Source organism: Apodemus sylvaticus, chromosome X, assembly GCF_947179515.1.
Source record: "Apodemus sylvaticus chromosome X, mApoSyl1.1, whole genome shotgun sequence".
In the NCBI taxonomy this organism is placed as follows: domain Eukaryota; kingdom Metazoa; phylum Chordata; class Mammalia; order Rodentia; family Muridae; genus Apodemus; species Apodemus sylvaticus.
In genome coordinates, this window is record NC_067495.1 from 55,143,174 (window position 1) to 55,170,742 (window position 27,569).

At 37.6% G+C, this 27,569-nt stretch overlaps 1 protein-coding gene across 7 annotated transcripts in view; it reads left to right on the forward strand.

Moving 5' to 3' along the window:
• Window positions 1-27,569, forward strand: part of Klhl15 (kelch like family member 15) — a 53,540-nt gene that overhangs the window by 9,584 nt on the left and 16,387 nt on the right. For 6 of the 7 annotated variants that reach the window (XM_052170985.1, XM_052170987.1, XM_052170988.1 and 3 more), the window contains one exon: window positions 7,657-8,368. In XM_052170985.1, the coding sequence (XP_052026945.1) occupies window positions 7,664-8,368 (705 nt within the window). In that variant the 5' untranslated portion in view covers window positions 7,657-7,663. Of the gene's footprint in view, window positions 1-7,656; window positions 8,369-12,854; window positions 14,650-27,569 lie in introns of those variants that run through there. The other variant, XM_052170990.1, reaches the window with a different exon arrangement.

Genomic DNA, 27,569 nt, shown 5'->3' on the forward strand with positions numbered 1-27,569 from the left:
CTCTCCCCTGCCTTTCTTGATTTGTTGACAAAATGGTGTTCATCTTGATTAATATTTCCCAGGTAGATCTGACCATATGTGATTAGGGCTATACCCAAAGAGGAGCCTACGTGCTAGGAATTCTAGGCAGGCTGGGCAAACAGGATGGCACCCAGTACTCAAAACAGGTGTGCTCATGTCTTTGGAATTTTTTGTTTGTTTTTCTTTTTCTAGACAGGGTTTCTCTGTGTAGTCCTGACAGAGTGAGTGTGTAGAACTCACTCTGTAGACCAGGCTGGCCTCAAACTCAGAAATCTGCCTGCCTCTGCCTCCCAAGTGCTGGGATCAAAGGCATGTACCACCACTGCCTGGCGTCTTTGGACTTTTTGACAGGGAGTTATCATTGCTTGATTTCCATATGACATTTCTGCCATAGTTAGGTATTTTGATCACCTTTTTTCGAAACAAAATATCACACTGTAAGCCAGGAAGGTTTGCAACTTGAAGAAATCCTCCTGCCTCAACTTTCCAAGTAGCTGGGATTATGAGAATGACCCACCAGATTTAGATTTGGATTACTTTTTGATATATCCTGCAAGAGGATCACAAGCTAAGGCAGGCCTTAAGTGCATAGCCTGTCCCCCAAACAAAAATATCCCCCGCAAAGAAGTATAATACCTCTTTTATTTTTGCTGCATAGAGATTGAACCAGGATAGGAATTGAACCTGGAGACTTGCACATGCTGAGTTGTATTGTAGGTGATGTATCTCCTTTAAATGTTGTCATTTAGGGGCAGGAGAAGTGGCTCAGTGGTTAAGAGCACTCGTTGCTCTTACAGAAAGTGAGTTTGGTTCATAGAACCCACATGGTGGCTCACTAGCATCTGTAATTCCACTGATCGAGTGTCATCTTCTGAACCAGGCATACATATGGTGCACATCCATCCATACATACATACATGCAGGCAAAGAATTCATACACACAAAATAAGTAAACATAAAATATTTTTTTATTTAGATACAGTTTTTCATAAATGTTCATGAACATAGCTGTTTGAAACCTTTTTAGGTAGTAGTAACTATTGGATCACTTTTCTTACAGGGTTGAAGATTGATAGTAGGGCTTTGTGCATGGTAGGCAAGCACTGTACTGAACTCCAGACCTTAGAGAAGAGCTCTGTGATATGAAGTAAAATTCATACACACACACACACACACACACACACACACACACACACACACACACTTTAGGTAATGTCAAAAATAACAGATTAACAAAATAGGAACACTCTATTCATAGTATATGAATGGTATGTCTAGGCTTCTGTTGTTAAATTATCATTGAATGTGACTGGTATATCTGAATTATTAGTGATAATTGGTAACCATGATCCACAGAAAGTAATGAAATACCAGAAGTTTTATCTAGTTTAATTTGTTAAGATGTTTTACTTTATAATTATTTTGAAAATTGGTAATTAGCTTTATGGTAGCCTTATACTAACTAATCAGAAGGTTTGATTATCCAGATACTGTGCTGTTTAAGGTCACTTTTGTTCCTAGTATTTTATTTTTGTGCATATGCCTTATATCACTTGGAAACTTCTGAGCTAATTAAGTTTACTTTAAAAAAATGTTTTAGACAAGCGGCACATTGTGGTTCAATACCTTTTAATCCCAGTGCTTGGGAGGCAGAGACAGGCAGATTTCTGTGAGTTTGAGGCTAACCTGGTCTACAAAGAGAGTTCCAGAACAGCCAGGGCTGTTGAACCCTGTCTTAAAAAAAACAAAAAATAAAACAAAAATTCAAACAAGAAAAAAAATTGATGAGTAATAAGTAGCCTCAGTTGGCTTTCAACCCTCTATGTAACCAGGTTGGCCTCAAATTCAGTCTTTTTGCCTCAGACTTAGGTATGTACTTTGCCTGCTGACTTTAATCTTGAATGTGTTCATTCAAGATTATTCTGATAAAATAATTCTGATAAATATGATTATGTCATTTAGAACAGCCCCTACATAAAGATAACCCTCTGTGTTCTATATTTCTCAAAATTTCATATTAAAAACATTTTTAAGTGGTCTTGCAAACCTTTAATCCCAGCATTTGGAAGGCAGAGGCAGGCAGATCTCTGAGTCTGAGGGCCAGCCTGTTCTACAGAGTAAGTTCCAGAACAGCTGAGGCTACATAGAGGCACTGTCTCAAAAAAAAAGATTTAAATTTTTTTTTTAAATTATTTTTACCTTTTTAAAATTTTAATTTTTGGACAAGGTCTTACCATGTAGCCATGTTCAGTCAGGAGGCAGAGACAAGTAAATCAGAGGTCAAGACCAGCCTGATTTACATAGTGAGTTCCAGGTCAGCCAGGGCTGTATAGTAAGCCCCTGCCCCTAAACAAAAACCTGGTTAAAATTATAGAATTTTAAATTAATGACATACTAAATAAATATTTTGATCTGAATTTCATTTAGTGCATAACTGTACTGTCTTTGATTAGTGAACATTTAATGTGATAGAATCAATAGGCCTTAAAGATGGGTTAAGAGATTAATGGCATTGGGTATAGTAGTCCATGTCTATAGCCATAGCTCTTTGGAGACTGAAGCAAGAGAATTGCTGTGAGTGTGAGGCCATCTTGCACTCCACAATGAGTTACAGGCCAGTATGACTATAAAAAAAAGACATGGGAAGAAGTCTGTTCTTAGAATATCTCTCTTGATAAAATGGGAAATGTAAAAGAAAAAACTGAGTAGGGGCATATAGGATTAGGATTCTGTGTAGGTATATTGATTTTGAAGTCCCAAATACAGTGTACAGAAGTGTTTGTTGTGCAATTGATTTACTATATGGCAGAATGGAGGAAGGATTGAAATATGGAAAGACCATCAAGATATTTCTGAAAGTAGATCTTAGAAACCATGGATTTAGACACAGTTGTTTAGAGGGACACAGTGTTTAGATGAGAGAAAGGGGCAAGAACTGATTTACAGGTGACACTAATGCTCAAGGGAGTAATTTAAGAAAACTGAACCCATGAATGAGGATGAAGGATGAGTAGCAAAGGAAGAGATTCAGAGTCATGTGTGCTATTGACAGCCAGGAGCCAGTGGCTTACATCATGCTGCAGAAAGTCTCAAGAAAAGAGAGACCTGCAAATCAGGCTTTTAAAGATTTTTTAAACAGGTTTTTGTAAAAACAGTGATATCTTTTGATTGTAGATATATTACAAAGCAGATCAGTAGTTAGTGAAACTGCCTGACATGCCACCATGCCAAGAAAACCATTCTTAATATTTTTGGTATCTTATCCTTTCAGACTATTTTTTTAAGATCTATTTTTATGGGGGCTGGAGAGATGGCTCAGCAGTAAAGAGCACTGTTCTTCCAAAGGCTCTGAGTTCAATTCCCAGCAACCACATGGTGGCTCACAACCATCTGTAATGGGATCTGATGCCCTCTTCTGGTGTGTCTGAAGACAGCTACAGTGTATTCATACATAAAATAAATAAATAAAAATACAGAAATAAAAATACTTATTTTTATGTGCATACATACTTTGCCTGCATGTATGTCTGTGCTAGGGTGCCAGGTCCCCTGGAACTGGAATTATGTAGGTGCTGGGAATTGAACTGGGGTTCTCTAGAAGAGCAACCAGTGCCCTTAACCCTTGAGCTCTCAGACTTTTTTTTTAAAGTCAGGATCTGGTGTAGCCCAGGGTAGTCTTGACCTAGCTTTGTATCCAAGGATGACTTTGAACTCCTATTTCCCTCCTTCTACACCAAGATTGCAAGTATATACTACTCCACCTAGCTCAGATGTTTTTCTTACTAGCATTCTTTTGTTATGTGAACTCAAGCCAGATTCAACACTGATTAAATAGGTTAAAAAGTCAAGAAGTTAAAAGATAGTGCTATAGATAACATATTGAAGCAGTAGGAAATCTAGTGATCACCTCATGAGAGTGGAGGAGTAGTGGCTTAGTGAATTGAAAGCTGCTACAGAGAAGATTCCTGACTGGCATGTATATCCATATGTAATGTAATACCTGGCACACAGGTGCTTTTCCTTCAGTAAATATTAGGGGAGCTATGGTAATAGTATAGTGAGATTGGCAGGTGTTGCCTCTAGAAAGAGGAGATAGGGTAGGTGACAGGAGTCAGATGTGTTGTCAGTTGCTTAGTTGGAAAGGCTCTTGGTCCAAACACCCAACCAGAGAGAAAAGGAATTGAGATTAGGTCCCAGCATTGCCATTTGATTTCAGGGTTTCAGAGCCAGAGATGTCGACTTCTACATCTTTTGATTGTGTTCTTTAAAGCCTGGCATGATCTGTAGGTAATGTTCAACAGAGGGCTCAAACATTCCAAAAAACATGAGGAATTTTAGACTGTTTTCAAAGTGGCTGTATTGCTGGGCATGTGGTGTACTTCTGTATTTCTAGGATTTTGGAGTCTGAAACAGGAAGATGCTGTGAGTTCAGGGCTGGATTGTAGAAGAGTGAGACTCTGAAACCCTGTCTGAAAACCACCTCTCCTTCAGTGGCTATAATCCAGGAATTTGTCCATATCAAGAATGCTTAGTTTGGTAACATCTTTTTGATTGTGCATCAGTACTCACCAGTAGGGAATGGCCTTTACAGTTGTTCAAAGAAAAAAACTGTTCACAGACACTGAAGTACCTTAAGAATAAAAGACAGATCAGCATGGTTTTAGTTTAGTTAGAAGGTATGTAGGACAGGCAAAGAGGCGAGGAAAATGGAGGCAAGGAGAAAGTGTAGGATGTAAAAATGATATGATAAGGCAAGTGAAGAAAGAGGAGGAGTAGAGGCTTATGATCCTAGCACTTGGGAGGCAGGAGGCCTAAGAGTCTTCGACCAACTTGCACTATATGTGTGAGTTTCTTTCTTTAAAAGGAGTAGTGTTTGTTAGGAAGTTGATAGTTTGGATTTCAGATGTAGACTAGTTCTGGATGAAGGCAGGTGTTAAAGGTTTGCAGTGGAATAGGACAGTATATAGGAGTTGAGAGATACTGGGGGCTGTGACTCAGTTTTTGTGTGCATTGTCTTTTGTGAATGCTGAATAAGGCACATATAATTCAATGAGGTCCAGTCAGATGGGAGAGCCATTGATCAAAAAATGTGTAACAAGAGACAAAGGAAGATGGATTTTTATCTCATTAAAAGGACTAGGTTTTATTTATGAAAAGGATGGTGAAAAGTTAACGAAAGGATTAGACATATCTATATGCCTTGAAAGAGTATTTTTTTTCCTAAGAATACTGAAGGTAGGACTAGAAGCAAGATGTCTGGAAAGTAGAAATTTGAGGAAAAATTTCATTTAATTTAAATGAGGATGCAGAAGGAACTTTGAACTAATATATACATGTAATGAAATTTGTACATAATGAAGGTTCCACGGGACACATTGGAAGGAGTTGTGAGGGCATTCAGGAGTGGAGAAGCTAGGCGCTGTGTGAGCATGCTAAGAAAGAGCAAGATAGAAGATGGCCTGAGATGGATATTAGTGGGAAAAAATTACTTAAATTCACAAATAGACTAGAGTAAGTTTATTTTTGCCTTATTTGGCCCTAATTTATTTTTCTTATTTATATTTTTATGATGCTTGGAATTGAACCCAGGGTCTGCATACTAAATACACACTCTACTTCTGAGCCATAGATCTGGTTTGTTGTTGTTTGAGATAAGGTCTCACTTTTAGCTCTGGCTCGCCTGGCACTGGCTATGTAGATAAGACTCAGAGAGATACACTTGCCTCTACCTCACTTAGTGTTGGAATTAAAGATGTGCCTCCATGCCCAGCCTCCTGAATCTCATTTTAATTTACTTAGATTCATTTCTTAACTATGTAGATTTTTTTTACTTTTCTTTTTCTTTTCTTCTTCTTCTTCTTCTTCTTCTTCTTCTTCTTCTTCTTCTTCTTCTTCTTCTTCTTCTTCTTCTTTTTGATTTTTTTTTTTGAGACAGGGTTTCTCTGTCTAGCTGTCCTGGAACTCTCTCTATAGACCAAGCTGGCCTTGAACTCAGAAATCCGCCTGCCTCTGCCTCCCAGAGTGCTGGGATTACAGGCGTGCCCCACCACCACCAGGTTACTTTTCTTTAAAATTACTGTAAATATAAAAAGTATTAATCTGTTTCTTAAAAAATGAGGTTAATAAGGTAAGTATGAAAGAAAGTAAGTGTTCTTAAAACTCACTACCTAGATTCGTCATTTTGGTATCTGTTATTCCAGACTTTTTCTCATCTGAACAAATACATATGTATTTTATGTTTGAAGGTATTTTCAGTATGTTGTTGTAACATCTAATAAATATCCTTTGTTAACTAGGCAGATTGCTATTTTATCTGTTATACTAATCTACCATTAGGCTGTACCATATTATTTAATAATCTGCTGTCAAAACTTTTTGTTTTGGAGTGTCTTGTTATGTAGCCCTGGCTTGCCTAGAAGATACTGCAATCCTCCTGCCTCTGCTTCTTGAGTGCTTGGATTATAGGTATGTTCCATATGCTCCAGAAGTGTTAAACTTTTGAATATTTTTTGTGGACAGGGAAGGTCTGTCTATGTAGTCCAAGACAGGAGCTTGTCTGGAACGTGCTCTGTAACTCAGGCTGACTTTGCATTCTCAGCTATGTTTGTCACCTCTCTCTGTTCCTCCAACCATTTCCATTCTTCCCTTTCTTCCTCTTTCATTATTCCTAGGCTAGCCTACAACTCTAGATTCAAGTGATTTTTCACTTTCAGCCTCTCCTATAGTTGGAACTGCAGATGCATGCTGCTATGTCAGATACTTTATAATGGTTTATTATACATAATGCTAGGAAGAAGAATTTTATCTGTATAACTTGGTATGTTTATCCAATTATTTTCTTTATTTTTTTTTGTTTTTTTTCTATTTATTGGTTTTTCCTTAACCATTTGCTTATGAAATCTTTTGTATTCCTAATTTTAAAACTTTTTTGAAGAATTGTAAAGTCAAATAAGCGGGTATTGTTTGTAAGTTAACAGGTTACCACCACTGTTTAATAGATCTGTCTTTAGTAGAGTCTCTTTCCCAGGTAGGAAGCCCAAAACAGCTTGGAAACTTTCATAGAAGGTTGCCTTCTTCTTCTTCTTCTTCTTTTTTTTTTTTTTTTTTTTTTTTTTTTTTTTTTTTTTTGCTTTTTTTTGTTTTGTTTTTTGTTTTTTCGAGACAGGGTTTCTCTGTATAGCCCTCACTGTCCTGGAGCTCACTCTGTAGACCAGGCTGGCCTCGAACTCAGAAATCCACCTGCCTCTGCCTCCCAGAGTGCTGGGATTACAAGCGTGCACCACCACCACCTGGCAGAAGGTTGCCTTCTTTTTAAGGGTTTATATACTTAGGACTTCGCTAGTAGAACTAATATATTAAAAAACTGTTAGCCGGGCGGTGGTGGTGCACGCCTGTAATTCCAGCACTCTGGGAGGCAGAGGCAGGCGGATTTCTGAGTTCTAGGCTAACGTGGTCTACAGAGTGAGCTCCAGGACAGCCAGAGCTATACAGAGAAACCCTGTCTCGAAAAAACCAAATCCAAAAAAAAAAAAAAAAAAAAAAAAACCCACAAAAAAAACCTGTTACAACTCTTAATGATACCTTCTCAATGTATGGTCATGATTAATACCATTTTCTTTAATTACTTTTTTCCAGGTGATTCATGGCAGGGGACGTGGAAGGATTCTGTTCCTCCATCCATGACACCAGTGTCTCTGCTGGGTTCAGAGCACTGTATGAGGAGGGATTGCTTCTCGATGTCACTCTGGTTATTGAAGATCATCAGTTCCAGGCCCATAAAGCCCTCTTGGCCACCCAGAGTGATTACTTCAGAATTATGTTCACAGCAGACATGAGGGAACGAGATCAGAACAAAATTCATTTGAAAGGTCTAACAGCTACTGGTTTCAGCCATGTTCTTCAGTTTATGTATTATGGAACTATAGAACTAAGTATGAACACTGTTCATGAAATCCTTCAGGCAGCAATGTATGTTCAGCTTATAGAAGTGGTGAAATTCTGCTGCTCATTTCTCTTAGCCAAAATCTGCTTAGAAAATTGTGCGGAAATTATGAGACTGTTAGATGATTTCGGTGTTAATATCGAGGGAGTCAGGGAGAAGCTGGATGCCTTTCTGCTAGACAATTTCGTGCCACTAATGTCCAGGCCTGACTTCCTGTCCTATCTGAGCTTCGAGAAGCTCATGTCTTATTTGGATAATGATCATCTGAGCAGGTTTCCAGAAATAGAGCTGTACGAGGCTGTGCAGTCTTGGCTGCGACATGATAGACGACGGTGGAGACACACAGATACCATCATTCAGAACATCAGGTTTTGTCTGATGACTCCATCCAGCGTTTTTGAGAAGGTTGGTGCATTTGAAAGCAATAGACAGGACTCCTCAATTTAATTAAAGCAGATGTTTTTTTTTTAATAGATAAGATTCCCAGAGTTGGTCAAAAAAAGGAGTAGTTTATAAGAATCTTTTCTATATAAGATGATGATTTTGTTATATCTTATGCATTTAGGAATTTTAAAATACATTTTGTGCGTGAAGAATAAACCAGGTAGGTAGTAGACTAGTTCAACTTTTCAAGTACCCTTAAGGTTGGATTATGATGTGATACAAATATTAAAAATTTACTTTAGCTTTTCTTAATGTGAAGTGGGCTAGATTATTTTTAAAACTTAATTTAAGTAATCCATGCTAGAATTGGCATTGAGGATTTTTATAGTTCTGCATGGTGCATGTATATTACATGAATTTTCTTATTTAAAATGCAGTAAGGGCACATACATTAGCTCTTGATAACCAGTAGGCTACAGAGTGATAGTCTTCCATACCCTTGCCTATGTCTGTTCCCCATTTTACTATGAATACTAAAGTTAACCATGAAAGCAAGTATTATGTCTACAAATATTTAACATTTCCAAACTATTAGACCATAAAGCTATGTACACTCATAAAACATTTCTGTGTACATTCTACCATATAAATCTCTTTTAAAAAATACTTTCTTTAAAACAACCTTGGTCTTTTTTGCATAAAAGCATCTTCATTTCTATATCTATATCAGAGTCTCACTTGTGATCCATTCTTGCCCAAAGGATAACAGCTTCAGTAATTGCTTAACTTAATTGGTTTCTAATCACATGGTTACCTCTGGGACTCTGTTTACCTCTTGCATCTTTCCTTCTTTCAAGAAAGCATACAAAACATGGTTGACAGATACCCTTCATACGCCAGTCTGCCCAGCTTTAGTTACCAGATCTTGTGAAAAAAGTTCAGTTATGCCATTTTAAAAATAAACAAATTTGTGCCTTTAAATAACACTCAGGAACTTGGCATTTTTTTCTCCTTCTGAAATGCTATGAAATGTCATTCTCATCTTTAATACAAAGCTCAATTTTATGGAATTTTATCTTTATTCTCAGAATTTATTAATATGATAAATAAAACTAGGAAATTTACTTATTTTGTTCAGTAGGAACCATCCCCACATCAACTATGTAAACCATTCGCTGCTTAGGTTTTGATTTCTACCTTTACTATTGTTTTTATTGCTCTCTCTCCCTGGGGATTCATGTTTTATCTTTATTTATTAAATCCAGATGCTTTCTCACCACTGAAAGAGAGCACCCTGTCCCCCAGTTTCAATTTAGATAGAAGTAGAAAGTATTTGTGAAATAGAAAATAAAACTTCTCTTGTGGGACAATATAATGGTTGACTGATATCAGTTAATTTGTAAATGCGGAGCTGCTAGGCTCCTCTACATTCCAATTATCAGTGTTCAAGATAGGCAATGTCATAGCCGCTAAAAGGCTCTTGGGTAATTGGTTAACAGTTGAACTTGCTGATTTCCCTTTGCACCTGCAACATAACAGTGGTTATCACCATTCGCTAGGCATTTGGTTCTATCATTTTAAAAATGTTATTAAGGCTTCCTTCTGGAATTACTTTCTTAGGAAAATTTAAGATCCCATTGAGGAGAAAATTTTTCATTTTTTTTGTAATTATAAAATCTTTCACTTCTACTTGAGTAAGCTTGCCTTAATAGTGTGTGAGGTTTACGTTTAACAAACCAATTTGTGGCTTTTTAAATGTTGAGATTCACTTCAGTTATGCAGATTAGCAGTCTTCTCTTTAGAAATACAACTTTAGAAACTAAATTGATATGGACAATTTGGTTGGCAAATAAATATTTTAGATAAAATGATATATGCCTTTGATCTCAGCACTTACGCAGACGCCAGTCTGATCTGCACAGCAAGTTCCTGAGACTGTGTAGCTAAGGCTATACAGAGAGAGTCTTGTTTCAAAGATTTTAACATCATATATCTTATATTTTAAGCTTCTTAAAATCGTATTCATATATTTTTCTTGTATTCAAAACATTGCAGGTCTTAAACAAGGCCATTTTCTTTTCTTCAAATAAGACTTTTACTCTATCCCAGGCTGGGCTTAAACAATTCTAGAGCCCAGTCTGACCTCATACTCAGGGCATCTTCCTGCCTCAGTCTTATCACGTGCAGAGATGATATATACATGCCACATTTGGCAGGGAATATTAATAATGGTTTTATTTTAGCTTTTACGTGTTTTAAAGTTTCTGTTACAGACTTAGGTAAACATGCAGAAAAGCTGAAAGAATAGAATGATCATTCCAAAACAAACATACCATGTTAGTTACTAGTTGTTAACATGTTTGCTAGATAGGTAGAGATTGTAGAGTCTTTATTATGTCCTTTCTTCCTCCAGAACTGCTTCAAAGAATGTTGTAGTCGTTGTGACTATCGCCCCTAAAAGCTTCAGCTATCATTTCCCAAGATTAAGTATATCATCCTATATAACCAAAATAGTATTGTACCCAAGACAATTAGCAATATTTCTGTAATATGTACATCCAGGCCATTTTTTTTGTCATTTCAAAGTTGTCTTTTTTAGTTACTTTTCATGAACTAAAATTTAATCAAGGTTTGCACAGTACCTTTGGTTGTCTTTGTTTTAATTTTGAATTGTTTTTCCTTTTTCTTGTTTGTTATAAGGATGTTCAAAATTAAAAGTTGAGTGAATAGTGTAATGAATACCTGTATAGTATACAGCTGTTGCCTAGAACTGTTACTGTTACATTTGCCATATTTTTCTAGCTCTTGAAAATAAGTTGTAAACACAAATACCTCTTAAATACTTACTGTATTTCTTGTATGAGTAAGGACTTCTTATCTAAATGCAGTAACACTAAGACCCACCATCAAATTGCTAATGCATATTCCAAGTTTTTGGAGTTGGCCTCCAAAATGTACTAGAACCCAGTGTTTATGCATTGCTTTTGGCCATCTTGTATATTTAAGTGTTTTAAGCCACAGCAGCCCTCACCTTTCTTTTTGAGAAAGACCAGACCATTAATTCGTTGTCTCAGTGTTTCACGTGCTGGGTATATTCTAGATGTATCTGATTATTTCCTGTGCTATTGCTTATGTAGTTTCTTTATACCCCTTGTTTCCTATTAGCACATCTACATTTAACATCATGATTTTTCAGGTACAATTAACAGGAAAATATGGTAATCTCAGAGGAAAACTTGGAAAACCACTTAGTTGCTCAGATCAGGCTTGGAAATTGCCAGTCACCATTCTTTTTGTATTGCAACTCCAAGCAGCTCTTTTCTCTGACTAAAATCAAAAAAATTATTCTGTGTTAAGTTTCATTTATAGTAATAAAATTCCCCTCCATTAAAAAATGTAGAATAATAGCAGGCAGTGGTGGTGCACACCTTTAATCCCAACACTTCTGAGGCAGAGGCAGGAGGATCTCTGAGTTGGAGACCAGTCTGGTTTACAGAGGGCTGAATAGCCAAGGTCTAGAATAGCCAGGGCTACACTACAGAGAAACCCTGTCTTGAAAAACCAAAATAAACAAACACATAAATAGATAAATAAATGAATGAATGAATGAATGAATACTTCATTTTTTTGGAGTTAAAACTTTGTGAAGTTTTAAAATGGAAAGATTCATTCTTAAAAATTCAACTCAGCCTGAGACATGAGTCTGTAGCTGAATGGTAGAGTGTAAGCCTGGCATATACTATGTTCATCTCTAGCACCATTCAGATCAGTGTGTAACTGTGACTTGAGCTCCAGGGTTCAAAGATTAGGACAACAAAAAGGGGGCTGGAGAAATGGCTCAGCTGTTAAGAGTAATGGGTGCTCCTCTAGAGGACCTGGGTTCGATTCCCAGCATTCACATGGCAGCTTACAATGGACTGTATTGCCAGTTCCAAGGGATTTGTGGAACCAGACATGCATGTGGTGCACATATATGTGTATGCAGACAAAATACCCATACACATGAAATAAAATAAGTGAATTATTTTTAAAGGCAACAAAAAGGATGGTAATTATCTCAGATTTATTTTGGAACTAAAGATTAAACCCAGGACCTTATAGATGTTAGCTAGGTGCTGTACAACTAAACTATATCCCTAGATTTAAATAATTTTGAGATTGATTACATGTTGAAATTGTCCTTTGCATATATTGAATTAAATAAAAGAAAATTTTACCTTTTGTGCTTTTAAAATTGTGGATACTGGGACATGTAAAATTGCATCTTTTGGCTTTCATTTGTCATTTGGATTATATTTTATAGCAGAATACTGCTCTAATTTTCAGGAAGTGAGTTTTCATTGGCAGCTCTGAATAAGCATATAGCAAACAGTCTTTTTTACATATTTAACCCCCTCTTCCTAACACTTACCCTTTGGTTATGGTTATATACAGTAAATGTTAAAGAAGTCCCAGACCTAAAGATTTTATGGAGTGGTTAATGAATATAGCATGTTTTTTTTTTCAGGATCCTTTTTCCATCTTCTGGAAAATAAGCACCTATACAAAGCTTTGGGGAGGAGCTTCTTCCTGAAACAGTAGCTTTCAGATCTGAGTGTTGGCATTTTAGAAGGGAAAGAGGTATTCATTCTGTTTCTCAGGGAAGAAGAACTCCACCCCATTCAAGCTTTGTCTCAGGAATCTGAATGATGCCCTCTAGCTGTGTTGAAATCACTAGGTAATTCTACTGCATTATTCCCTGTAATCCCTTCTTAATTTTTCTCAGTTCAGCACACTGTTTCAATTTGTGTTGTGGCCAGTCGCCACAGGCCAAGGCTTCCATATTCCCTGAGTTCCTTAAGGCATCTGTACTGTTTATTGTAACACCGTATAACATATACACAGGCAAGCATACATGGTGTTTTGTGTGTGCATATACATATGTGTTTGTTTGTGCCAGGTTGGGCACTAAATAAATGTTTTTCACATAGAGTCCAACTATTATCCCCATTTGTAGGGAAGAAAACAGGTTCAGAAAGGCTAGGAATTTTATTCCAGATCAAGTGTCACTGTCCAGACTGGAATCCAGGTCTGTTTACTTCTCGTTTCAGGATCTCTTAAATCTGCTAGACAGATGAGAGTCCCTGGAGGTGCATAATGCATGCTGATTCACCTTGGGTCATTTAGAAGTTATTAACAGGAATGTGAAATTCTAAAGTGCTAGTATGAATAACAACAACAACAGAAAATTAAGAAATTCATAATCCTGAAAGAATATAAGGTGTAAAAACACAATTTTTACTATATAATTAAATCTAACAATTTCAGAATCTTTTTAATTTAAATTTTTATGATGCTGGTTGGGCGTTGGACCCAGGTGGTCACATATTATAAGTAGCACTCCACTACTGAGCTGCATCCCAAGTTAGATCTTGTCTTTTTAAGACATAGTTGTTTAAATTATGATTTTTTTGTCTGTATCAGATCCTTAGTTTTGAAACTAAACTGTAATTTCAATTTTTAGCTAAGCTTGTATCTTTGGCATATATGTACTAGCTTTGATGGCCTTTGCATCCATTAACAAAAACATAAGGCCTGTTATCACAATGAGTTTCAGTAAAGATTTACATGTTAACAAAGATAAAGCCTGTCATCACAATGAATTTCAGTAAAGACTTAAACCATTTAAACTATGCTCATTGTTTTAATTTTGTTTTGTGACAGAGTCTCATTTGGTAATCCAGGCTTGGCTGGAACTCACTATATCGCCTAGGCTAGATTTGAACTTGAGTCAGTCCTCTCACCTTCGCTTCCTAAGTGTTACCATTACAATTGTGACCCACTCTACTTGACTGGCTTTTTGGTGTTGTTTTCCTTTTCTTTCTCCTTTCTTCCTTCCTTCCTTCCTTCCTTCCTTCCTTCCTTCCTTCCTTCCTTCCTTCCTTCCTTCCTTCCTTTTTTTTTCAAGACAGGGTTTCTCTATGCATCCATGGCTGTTCTGGAACTTGCTCTGTGGAACAGGCTAGTATAGAACTTAGATATCTGCCTGCCTCTGCTTCTGGAGAGATAGGATTAAAGGCATGTGCCACCATGCTCTGCTTAAAGAAAAGAAACAGTACTGGGTTTGTCAGATGACTGACAACCTAAGTTTCATCCCTGGGATCTAAATGGTGGAAGGAGAGAACTGACTTCCAAAAGTTGTTTTCTGACCTTCGCACATGTCATGGCATGCACACACATATATGCCCACACATATATAAATAAAATAAATTAAGTAAATGCATTTGGCAAAAATTACACTTTATACAAAAGATCAAATTATTAATCAGAAACACATTTGCTGCTTTTTTTTTTTTTTAAACATAGGGACATAGGTGGCTCAGTTCTGTGATTCTAGTACTTGGAAAGCTAAGGCAGGAGGATTGCCTTGAGTTTGAGGCCAGCCTGAGCTACAGTACAGGTTCTTGTTTCAAAAAAAACAGAAAATAATGACAAAATAGTCTAGTACTATGTTACCACTTTTAATTTTGGTGGTGCTGGGGATTGAGCCGGAACCTTCTGTGTGCTAGGCAAATGCAAGTCCATATCTTAACATTTTGAACCTGGAACATCCTCATAAGTTATAAATGTTCATAGGTAAGATTCAGCATGCTATTGGCCCTCTTGATACTATATTAAATATAAATTAACTTCAAAATTATTAAGTCCTATGGAGATAGAAAACCAGATTAGTTCAGCTTTCTATTTAGTTTTAGAGTTGATTTGAGTGGCTGTTTATTAAGGAAGCAGACTGTATAGTAAACCCATAATGCCTATTTTAAGTACTTTGTTTTATGAGCTACCTCATGATATTCAGACTCCATAGTGTGATTTTTTCCTTGTTGATTAAGCATGATTCACTGTTTTACCCCCAAATTGGATTTACATAAAATTTAAAAAATTTTTGGTTGCTAGCACACCCAAGGGCATTTACTCTACAACTGGACTATATGATGAGTCCCTATATTTTTTAAAATGCACAGCTAATGTTTTTAAGGAGAAAAGGCCATAATGTATATTTATTATGTGTATAGAACTTAGAAGAGTACTTTTCTATCACTGGTAATAGGCTTAAAAATGTTTATTTTTATAAAAGTTTAAGACTAGTTATTACTTTAGGCTAGCAAGGTAAATGGGCAAAGATGCTTGCTGCCAAGCCCAATGATGAGTTCTTTTCTGCTGGCCATATTGAGCTTTTACATGGGTGCTAGTGGATTTGAACTCAGACTTTTGCTTTCATAGCAAGTATTCTTACCTATGGAGCCATCTCTCTAGCCCTGTAAAAAATATTTTTTTTTTTGGATTTGGTTTTTTTTTTTTTGAGACAGGGTTTCTCTGTGTAGCCCTGGCTGTCCTGGAACTCACTCTGTAGAGCATGCTGGTCTTGAACTCAGAAATCCGCTGCCTTTGCCTCCCAGAGTGCTGGGATTACAGGCGTGCGCCACCACCGCCTGGCTAAAAATATTTTTTAAGAAAAAAATTGGACATTTGACCAGAATTTCTAATAAACTTGAGTTATGATTGAAAAAGTTTAAAATCATCTTCAGATATTAAATAGTGTTTATGGAGCTAGAATTTGAAATAGCTTAAATGAGCAGTTAGCTCATTTAGCCCTTCAAGTAAAAACAAAGATGGGTGGATTTTCTTTTGGGAATGAGGCCAACATTAAGTGAGTTTTCTCAGTTACATCAAGTTCCATTAGTTTCCTTTTTGCTAATCCTTACTTCCAGGCCCCATAGACTTAGATGCTTGGGATTAACCCATATACAGTTCGGAAAAAAAATGACCCACAGTGTTTTTTAGGCTTTAAGTCTGCTGTGTATATACAGAGTGCTTTCTTTTCTACCTCTCACTTGGATTCAGTTGGGCTCACAGTTTCTTCAAGAATGTCAGAAGTCTAGATGTTGACTGCTCTTAGAGCCTTGGGAAAAGCAGTGTATTGGGGGATGTAGTAAGTAGACAGGAATCTATTGAAAACAGGAGTTTGAAAGTTGATGCTAGGGCCAGGCATGGGGTGCATACCTTTAATCCCTAGCTCTCCAAAGGCAGAGGCAGGCAGATCTCAGGGAGTGATAGGTCAGTCACGGTTACACGAAACACTATTTTCAAAGGAAAAACATTTCAGTGTTCCCTAAGAAAGATGAAACAAAATCAGGAGGATAAGGACTTCTTTGCTGATGTGTAAGAGGAGTAACCCTTTTTAATACATTGGAAGAGATGATAGAAAAACATAAAATGAAAGCATTAAAGGGGGCTGGATGTGCAGAGAGCTTGTCCTAGTGCGGAGGCACCTCTGGCTTCATTGCCATTGCTGTGAAAATTTTAAAATAGGCCAAATGTCAAAATGACTGGAGAAAAGGTTAGGAACAAGGGGAATGTGTATTTATTTGAAGTCTTATTTATTTTTTGTTTTTATTTTGAGACAGGTTCTCTGTGTAACCCTGGCTGTCTTGGAACTGGTCTCCAACTCAAGAGATCCACCTGCTTCTGCCTCTTGAATTCTGGAATTAAAGGTGTGTGCCACTACTACCTGGTTTGAAGTATTAATTTTTAAATTTATTACCAAAAAATGAAACACATTTCCCTAAGCAGCACTGCTTCATGACTCACTGAGAAGTTAAGTCTTATGATTAAACCTTTTATTTGGCTTTTTCTTGCTTTACTATATTTATAAATAAAATATTTATATAATGGAGAATGCATCTGTAAATAGGAAAATATCCCTCAAGTTATGAGTTCTAGAGCTTATTTACGCCATTTAAATATTAGTACAATCATAGTAAAAACTATTAACTTGGACTGGAGAGATGGCTCAGTAGTTAAGAGCACTGACTGCTCTTCCACAGGTCCTGAGTTCAATTCCCAGCAACCACATGGTGGCCCACAACCATCTGTAATGGGATCAGATGTCCTCTTCTGGCCTGCAGGCATACATGTAGGCAGAACACTGTATATATTATAAATAAGTAAACCTTTTTTAAAAAAGAGAAAGAATGCCTTTAAAAACTATTAGCTTTATTTTTATTTTATTTTTTTGTTTTGAAAGTTTAATTTTGTTTTTTTTTAAAGCTTTATTGTAGAAAAATAGAGTGAGAGAGGAGAGGTAGAGAGGTAGAAACCAGCCATGACCACGTGGAAAGAGGGAAGGGAATGGGAAAGAGAAAGGTAAGAGAAGAGAGCGAGAGGGAGAGCGAGAGAGAAGAGAAGAGGGCAACCGCTAAAAGTTTAATTTTTATTAACCTTTCATAACTACTGGTGCTCACTCTGCCCATAGGCTGGCTTGCTTGCTTATTGATTGATCGATTGATTGATTGTATATTTTCTTTATTTACATTTCAAATATTTCCCACTTTTCAGGTCTTCCCTTTGGAAACCCCTATCCTTTCCCCCCCTCCCTGCCTCTATAAGGGTGCTCCCCACCCACCCACCCACCCACCCACTCACTCACTCACTCCCGTCCTCCCGCATTTGCATTCCACTACACTGGGGCATTGATCACCTTCAGGCCCAAGGGCCCCTCCTCCCACTGATGTCCAACAAGGCCATCCTCTGCCACATAAGTGTCCAGTGCCATGGGTCCCTCCATATGTACTCTTTGGTTGATGGTTCAGTCCAGGGGAGCTCCAGGGAGTCTGGCCTGGTAACACCCGTGGGGCTGCAAACCCCTCAGCTCCTTCAGTCCTTCTCCAACTCCTCTATCAGAGACCCCTGAGCTCTGTCCAATGGTTGGCTGTGAGCTTCCACCTCTGTATTTGTCAGGCTCTGGCAGAGACTCTCAGGAGACAGCCATATCAGGCTCCTGTCAGCAAGTACTTCCAGGCATCCTCAATAGTGTCTGGGTTTGGTGAATGCATATGGGATGGATCCCCAGGTAGGGCAGTCTCTGGATGGCCTTTCCTTCAGTCTCTGCTCTATACTTTGTCTCCATATTTCCTCCTCTGAGCATTTTGCTCATCCCCCCCCCCTTTTTTGTTTGTTTATTTTTTGGATTTTGCTTTTTTCGAGACAGGGTTTCTCTGTGTAGCCCTGGCTGTCCTGGAGAACTCACTCTGTAGACCAGGCTGGCCTCAAACTTAGAAATCCGCCTGCCTCTGCCTCCCAGAGTTCTGGGATTACAGGCGTGTGCCACCACCGCCTGGCTTTGCTCACCCTTCTAAACAGCACTGAAGTATCTACATTTTGATCTTCCTTCTTAGGCTTCATGTAGTCTGTGAATTGACTCTTGGATATTCTGAACTTTTGGGCTAATATCTACTTATCAGTGAGTACATACCATGTGTGTTCTTTTGTGACTGAGTTACCTCACTGAGGATGATATTTTCTAGCTCCATTCATTAGCCTGCAAATTTCATGAAGTCATTGTTTTTAATAGCTGAGTAGTACTCCATTGTGTATATATACACCACAATTTCTGTATCCATTCCTCTGTTGAAGGACATTTGGGTTCTTTCCAGCTTCTGGATATTATAAGTAAGGCTGCTATGAACATAGTGGAACATGTGTCCTTATTACATGTTGGAGCATCTTCTGGGTATATGCCCAGGAGTGGTATAGCTGGGTCCTCAGGTAGTACTATGTCCAATTTTCTGAGGAACCCCCAAACTGATTTCCAGACTGGTTTTACCAGCTTGGATGCCTGGAAGTGCTTGCTAATGGAAACCTGATATGGCTGTCTCCTGAGAGGCTCTGCCAGAGCCTGGCAACCCCACCAGCAGTGGAGGAGTGTTTCTCTTTCTCCACATCCCTGTCAGCATCTGCTGTCTCCTGAGTTTTTCATCTTAACCATTCTGACTGGATGAGGGTTGTTTTGCTTTCCATTTCCCTGATGACTAAGGATGTTGAAAATTTCTTTAGGTGCTTCTCAGCTCAGAGTTTTCACAGTTGAGAATTCTCTGTTTAGCTCTATTCCCCATGTTTTAAAACTTTTAAAAAATTAGATATATTCTTTATTTACATTTCAAATGTCCCCTTTCCTGGTCCCCCCCCTCCGAAAGTCTCATAACCCATCTCCCCTCCCCCTGTTCCCCAGTCAACCCTCTCTCACTTCCCTGTCCCAGCATTCCCCCACACTGTGTCATCGAGCCTTTCCAGGACCAAGGGCCTCTCCTTCCTTTGATGTCCAACAAGGCCATCCTCTGTGCCTATGTAGCTGGGGCCATGGGGAACTCCATGTGCACTCTCTGGTTGATGGTTTTGTCCCTGGGAGCTCTGGGGGTACTGGGTGGCCCATATTATTGCTCCTCCAGTGGCGCTGCAAATTCCTTCAGCTCCTTGGGTCCTTTCTCTAGCTCTCCCACTGGGGACCCTGTGCTCAGTTCAATGGCTGGCTGAGAGTGTACCCCTCTGTATTTGTCATGCACTAGCAGACCCTCCCAGGTGACAGCTATATCCTGCTCTAGTCAGCAAGTACTTGTGGGTATCAGTAATAGTGTCTGGGTTTTGTAATTGTATATGGGACGGATCACTATGGGGTAGTCTCTGGATGGTCTTTCCCTCAGTTTCTGCTCCACATTTTGTCTCTGTATCTCCTTCTTTGGGTATTTTGTTCCTCTTTCTACGAAAGACCAGAGTATCCATACTTTATCCTTCTTGGGCATCATTTGATATGTGAATTGTGTCTTGGGTATTCCAAGCTTCTGGACTTATTCCACTTATCAGTGAGTGCATTCCATGTGTGTTCTTTTGTGATTGGGTTACCTCACTTAGCATGATATTTTTCTAATTCCATCCATTTGTTTAAGAATTTCATGAGTTCATTGTTTTTAATAGCTGAGTAGTACTCCATTGTGTATATATACCACATTGTATCCATTCTTCTGTTGAGGGACATCTGGGTTCTTCCAAGCTTCTGGCTATTACAAATAGGGCTGCTATGAACATAGTGGAGCATGTATCCTTATTACATGCTGGAGAATCCTCTGGGTATATGCCCAAGAGTGGTATAACAGGGTCCTCCAGTAGTATTATGCCCAGTTTTCTGAGGAACCGCCAGACTGACTTCCAGAGTGATTGTACCAGCTTACAATCCCACCAGCAGTGGAGGAGTGTTCCTCTTTCTCCACATCCTCGCCAGCACCTGCTGTTTCTGAGTTTTTGATCTTAGGCATTATGATTGATGTGAGGTGAAATCTCAGGGTTTTTTTGATTTGCTTTTCCCTGATGACTAAGGATGTTGAACATTTCTTCATTTCTGAGGTTCTTCTCAGCTCTTCAAGTTTCCACAGTTGAGACTTCTCTGTTTATCTCTATTCCTCATTTTTAATAGGGTTATTTGGTTCTCTGGAGTCTAACTTCTTGAGTTCTTTATATATATTGGATATTAGCCCTCTATCAGATGTAGGTTTGTTGATTTTTGATCTTAGAGCATAAGCCATTGGTGTTTTGTTCGGGAACTTTTCCTCTGTGCCCGTATATTTGAGACTTTCCCCCACTTTCTTTTCTATTAGATTCAGTGTGTCTGGTTTTATGTGGAGGTCCTTGATCCACTTGAACTTAAGCTTTGTACAGGGAGATAAGAATAGAACAATTTGCATTCTTCCACATGCTGATCTCCAGTGAAGCCAGTACCATTTGTTGAATACGCTGTCTTTTTTCCACTGCATGGTTTTAGTTCCTTTGTCAGATATCAAGTGACCATAGGTATGTGGGTTCATTTATGGGCTTTCAAGTCTATTCCATTGATCTACCTGCCTGTCATTGTACCAATAGCATATAGTTTTCTTTTAAATCACTATTACTTTGTAGTACAGCTTGAGGTCAGGGATGCTGGTTCCCCCACAAGTTCTTTTATTGTTGACAGTAGTTTTTGCTATCCTGGTTCTTTTGTCATTCCAGATGAATTTGAGAATTGCTCTTTCTAACTCTATGAAGAATTGATTTAAAATTTTGATGGGGATTGCATTGAATCTGTAGATTGCTTTTGGCAGGATGGCCATTTTTATTATATTAATCCTGCCAATCCATGAATATTAATCCTGCCAATCCATGAATATGGGAGTTCTTTGCATCTTTTGAGGTCATCCTCGATTTTCTTCTTTAGAGACTTGAAGTTCTTGTCATACTGATCTTTCATTTGTTTGGTTAGAGTCACACCAAGATACCTTATATTGTTTGTGACTATTATGAAGGGTGTAATTTTCCTAATTTCTTTTTCAGCCTGGTTATCCTTTGAGTATTAGAAGGCTACTGATTTGTTTGAGTTAATTTTATATACAGCCACTTTGCTGAAGTTGTTTATCATGCTTAGGAATTCTCTGGTGGAGTTCCTGGAGTCACTTAAGTATGCTATCATATCATCTGCAAATAGTGATAGTTTGACTTCTTCCATTCCAATTTGTATTCCTTTGACCTCTTTTTGTTGTCTAATTGCTCTAATTAGGACTTTGAGTACTATATTGAATAGATATGGAGAGAGGGGGCAGCCTTGTCTAGTCCCTGATTTTAGTGGGATTGCTTCAAGTTTCTCTCCATTTAGTTTGATGTTGGCTACTGGTTTGCTATATATTGCTTTTACTATGCTAAGGTATGGGCCTTGAATTCCTGATCTTTCCACGACTTTTATCATGTTAAGGTGTTGGATTTTGTCAAATGCTTTTTCAGCATCTAATGAAATGACCATGTGGTTTTTTTCTTTGAGTTTATGTAGTGGATTACATTGATTGATTTCCGTATATTGAACCATCCCTGCATCCCTGGGATGAAGTCTATTTGATCATGGTGAATGATTGTTTTGTTTTTGTATTTTGTTTTTTGGTATTTTTCGAGACAGGGTTTCTCTGTGTAGCCCTGGCTGTCCTGGAACTCACTTTGTAGACCAGGCTGGCCTTGAACTCAGAAATCCGCATGCCTCTGCCTCCCAAGTGCTGGGATTAAAGGCATGTGCCACCACTGCCTGGCTGATTGTTTTTGATGTGTTCTTGGATTCAGTTTGGGAGAATTACATTGAGTATTTTTGCATTGATATTCATAAGGGAAATTGGTCTGAAGTTCTCTTTCTTTATTGGTTCTTTGTGAGGTTTTGGTATCAGCTTAATTGTGGCTTCGTAGAACGAGTTGGGTAGTGTTCCTTCTGTTTCTATTTTGTGGAATAGTTTGAAGAGTATTGGTGTTAGGTCTCCTTTGAAGATCTGATAGAATTGTGCACTAAAACCATCTGGTCCTATGCTCTTTTTGGTTGGGAGACTTTCATTGACCACTTCTATTTCTTTAGGGGTTATGGGACTGGTTAGATGGTTTATCAGATCCTGAATTGGTATTTGGTATCTGTCTAGAAAATTGTACATTTCATCCAGATTTTCCAGTTGTGTTGAGTATAGGCTTTTGTAGTAGAATCTGATGATTTTTTGAATGTCCTTAGTTTCTGTTGTTCTATCTCCCTTTTCATTTCTGATTTTATTAATTTGGATACTGTCTCTCTGCCCTCTGGTTAGTCTGGCTAAGGGTTTAATCTATCTTGTTGATTTTCTCAAAGATCCAGCTCCTGGCTTTGTTGATTCTTTGTATGCTTCTTTTTGTTTCTACTTGGTTGATTTCCACCCTGAGTTTGATCATTTCCTGCCTTCTACTCCTCTTGGGTATATTAGCTTCTTTTTGTTCCAGGGCTTTCAGGTGTGTCATTAAGCTGCTAGTGTATGCTCCCTCCAGTTTCTTTTTGGAGGCACTCAGGGCTATGAGTTTTCCTCTTAGCACTGCTTTCATTGTGTCCCATAAGTTTGGGTATGATGTGTGTTCATTTTCATCAAATTCTAAAGTCTTTAATTCTTCCTTGACCAAGGTATCATTGAGTAGAGTATTGTTCAGCTTCCATGTGTATGTGGGCTTTCTGTTGTTTTTGTTGCTATTGAAGACCACCAGCCTTAATCCGTAGTGATCTGATAGGAGGCATGGAATTAGTTTGATCTTCTCATATCTCTTGAGGTCTGTTTTGTGACCAATTATATGGTCAGTTTTAGAGAAGGTACCATGAGGTGCTGAGAAGGAGGTATATTCTTTTGTTTTATGATGAAATGTTCTATAGATATCTATTAAACCCATTTGGCCCCAAACCTCTGTTAGTTTCATTGTGTCTCTGTTAAGTTTGTGTTTACCTGATCTGTCCATTTTTGAGAGCAGGGTTTTTAAGTTCCCCACATTTACTGTGTGAGGTACAATGTGTGTTTTGAGCTTTAGTAAAGTTTCTTTTATGAATGTGGGTGCCCTTCCATTTGGAGCATAGATGTTCAGAATTGGGAGTTCATCTTGGTAGTTTTCCTTTGATGATTTATTTTTGTTTTAACTTTCAGATTCTATCATCTTTAATGTCGTTATCGCTACTCAAATATTAAGAACTTTTTAAAAATGATTTTCTACTTTTATGCACTGTTTCTGAAAGTGCTCTGTCATACTGAAGTTGTAATGAAATTAAAGCAATCCAGAAATGGTTTAGAGCATGCTGGATCATGAGTGCCCATTAACTGTTATCTCTAACATTTTAAGAGATGGGAATATCAGCATAAAGTCCTGGCACCATTCCCTGTCTGATAGTCAGAGCTGAGCAATCACAGTGCTCCGCCCGACTTGAAAGGATCCACACAGAGTTGGAGGTGACTTTTCATCAGTGTAGTTTTTTTTTTTTTTTTTTTTTAAGGAGAAAGGTTTTATTTTTTTAAAAAGGAATTTTACTTTTTAGCTTTTTTGTTGTTTTGGTTTTTTGTTTGTTTGTTTGTTTTGTTTTTAGAGACAGGGGTTCTCTGTGTAGCTTTGGCTGTCCTGGAACTTGTTCTGTAGACCAGGCTGGCCCTGAACTCACTTGCCTCTAAAGGTATGCGCCACCAGTGTTGGGTGCATCTAACTTTTTATTTCACATAAATATAAGCTTTAGTTCTGGTCCTGAATATTTTCTGTTTCTGGGAGCAAAGCTCAGGTATTTATGAATGCTGTGCTAGGACTTTATCACTGAACCACACCTTTATCCCCCTGAGCATTTCATGTAGACTTTGACATGGTAGTTTTCTAGTACAACACATAAAAGACTACCCCAAATTTTACTAACAATCAAAACTTTTATCACATGAACTAGGTATGGTGTCATTTCCTAGCACGTGGAAACCTGAGGTAGGAGCGTGTCTTACAAGTACCACACCAGACTAAGCTACATAGTTCCAGGCCAGCCAAGGTTATACAGTGTTACCCTCATAAAATGGGCCAATCATTACCACCACCACAACCCCAAAATTAAATGAAACGGCAGTTGTGGTTTCTAAAAAATAAGATCAATTTTAGCATAAGCCCCATGATAGTACTTTATTTTTAGATATTCACTTTAGAAGATTAGATCCTGGTAGAGAAGTCAGGATGAAATTTATAACCAAAATATAGGCTTGTACATGATCCTTTTTGCACCCATAATTCTGAGATTTAGGTTAGCATTTTTGGATGCAGGAAGGGTCAGAAGTATCTGTTCATGCAGCTAATGTTTCCTACAAGGAAGAAAACATCTAAAGGAGTGTAGTTCAGAATCTCACTAAAAATATTAATACAGAACATTTTCTTTGGTTTGGTGAAAATATATTAAACATTAGAAATTATTTGATCACTGGAGGGGTATAGCTTAGTAGAAGAAAACTTGCCTAGCATATCTGTAGCCTTGAGTTTGATCACCAGGACTGTTGAAAATATGAAATAGTTGATAGTATTAAATTTATTGCTTAAAAACCTAAGATTTAGACTGTAGCCAGTTTTGATAGATAATTTGAAATAATAGATTTTGAGCCAAATCTAATAATGTTCCCTTTAATAATAGGGAAATGCCTAGTATATTACAAGGTCCTTTTACTTCTCACAATTACAGGGAAGAAAAACAAGTTGCCTTTTAAATTTGCTTATTTAATAAATGGATTGTATAATTTTAAGAAGAAACAATTTTTACTCTGTTCTAATGACTAGCTGTTTCAACATCTTTAAGAAACTACAATCAGAGCCGGGCGGTGGTGGCGCACGCCTGTAATCCCAGCAGTCTGGGAGGCAGAGGCAGGCGGATTTCGGAGTTCGAGGCCAGCCTGATCTACAGAGTGAGTTCCACGACAGCCAGGGCTATACAGAGAAACCCTGTCTCAAAAAAAAAAAAAAAAAAAAAAAAAAAACAAACCCCAAATTAAAAAAAAAGGAACTACAATCAGAATTAATCCTTTGTCATATTTCTTCCTTTCCTAATTATGCATATATGCATAGTTACACAATTATAGTAAACTGAAACATTTTGAGGAGGAAATGGCCAACTAAAGATTCAGACCTCTGTTTTTAAGAGGTTATATATATGGCTCTGGATTTTATTTTAAAACAATGCCAGTTGTATAATAAAATTCTTAACTTATGAAAATAGGAAAATGATAATCTTTCCAAGTATTAAAACAAGAAAGGTTTTTATGAATGGAGAAGGGAAGTATTTCAAAAATATGAAAGGTATGTCATCCTTTCTATATTTGTCTTTTGAGAGCACCTGATACACAGATGGCTAAGTTGTTATATGAGGAATGAATGATGGGAGAAATACCTTTTTTATGAAAAGACGAATCACATTTGTTTTGGGGTGTGTCTTCTCATGAATACACTTCCAAGGATTTCTTTCATATGGTTTCATCCCTATGTTTTTTGTTTTAAAGTAGATGCATGTGTGTGTGTGTATAAAATTACTTAGGCCAAGATTTAGAGGCACTAGTTTTAGCTCCACAATAAAAGAAGGAATTGGTTGTATTTTAAACTACTGAGTCGTTTTTAAAGAAGCACAGCCTTAACTAACTTGGGAAAAGAGCAAAGGAGATCTAGAACTTGCTTTGGCTGAAAGAAATAGGAACTAAATTTCTTTGGTTGGAAGATCTTTGAATTAGCTATTTCAAAAGGCATGAATTCTGTTGCTGGAGGCTTAGTGATAGAACATTTCGATTGGACTTAAACATAGAATTGAAGTGAATCTCCTAAGTTCTTTGGAACCCAGGTTTCAAAGGAGCACAATAGAATGGATGGGGAAGAGGACAAAGAAACTAGAAGATTTAACTAATAGTAAAATCTCTGTGACAATGGCAAAAAAGATATTTATAACTAGATCTGCAAGGTAAATATCTAGAAGTACAATTTGGAGTATACTGTGAGTGCATTTTAATTTATTACATTATCATAATATAGCTCTCAAGGTATGTTTCTATTTCTTATGTCCAGAAAAATAGATTAGAATTGCTTTATTATCATCATACTTCCCACTACTTAAAAATATGTTTATGTATGTACTTGTCAGTATGGTAGCTGAAAATATTCTTAATTGCCGTTTGAAATGAATTTTTAAAATACGATTAAAGTTGAGAGTCCTTAAAACAAAAAGAAACTAGAAGATTGGGTATAAAATTCAAGACTGGAAAATGGTTCCCAAAGCAGGTAAGCTAGGCCAGTTTGATGAGATTTCTAAGAGCCAGGGTTAGAATGTGTCAGGTCACCTATCCTAGTCTTCGGAGACACTGGAATTCCCATCTATTGTTCCTGAACTGCCTCCAGTAGCAGAGGGCTTATCAACGCCAGAGGTCCAGTTGTCCTGGTTTGGGAGAAATAGATACCTTCTTACTGAGTCTTAAAAAAGAAGGCTCTGATCCTTGTACAAATTCCATTTTCTTATCCCAATTCTAACCCATATAGAAAGAATCAAAACGGGTAGACCTCAGGAGCTCACTGGTAGTTGAGTATTGAACACATATACAGACCCCCATATATGCTTTCAACTGTAAAACAGCTGGTTTTTATTGTTTGAGGATATGTGTAGTGTTCCTTGCTTTTCCTCATTTAACATTTTGAACATTTGTCAGTACATTTTATATTCACATGCCATATATAAGCATTAAAAATAATGGTATATACTATAGTTCATTCTGCTATTTTTTTATTTGAGATAGGGTGTCTGACTAACCTGGAACTTGTTATGTATATCTTGAACTCACAGAGATCATATATCTCTTCCAAGTGCTGGGATTAAAGGTGTGCTCCACCTGAGGTTTTTCCTCTTTGTTGTTATTAATACATTAATAGCATGGGGGACAGATTTTACTTTGTTTTCTAATTTTTACTTTAACCTTTAAGATGTTGTTTGTTTAGAATCTGATATTTTGTAAAGTACCAGCATATTTTCTTTCATTCTTACAGTTTCATTCCACTCTTATAATACCTGCTCTGTGAGCTTGTCTAA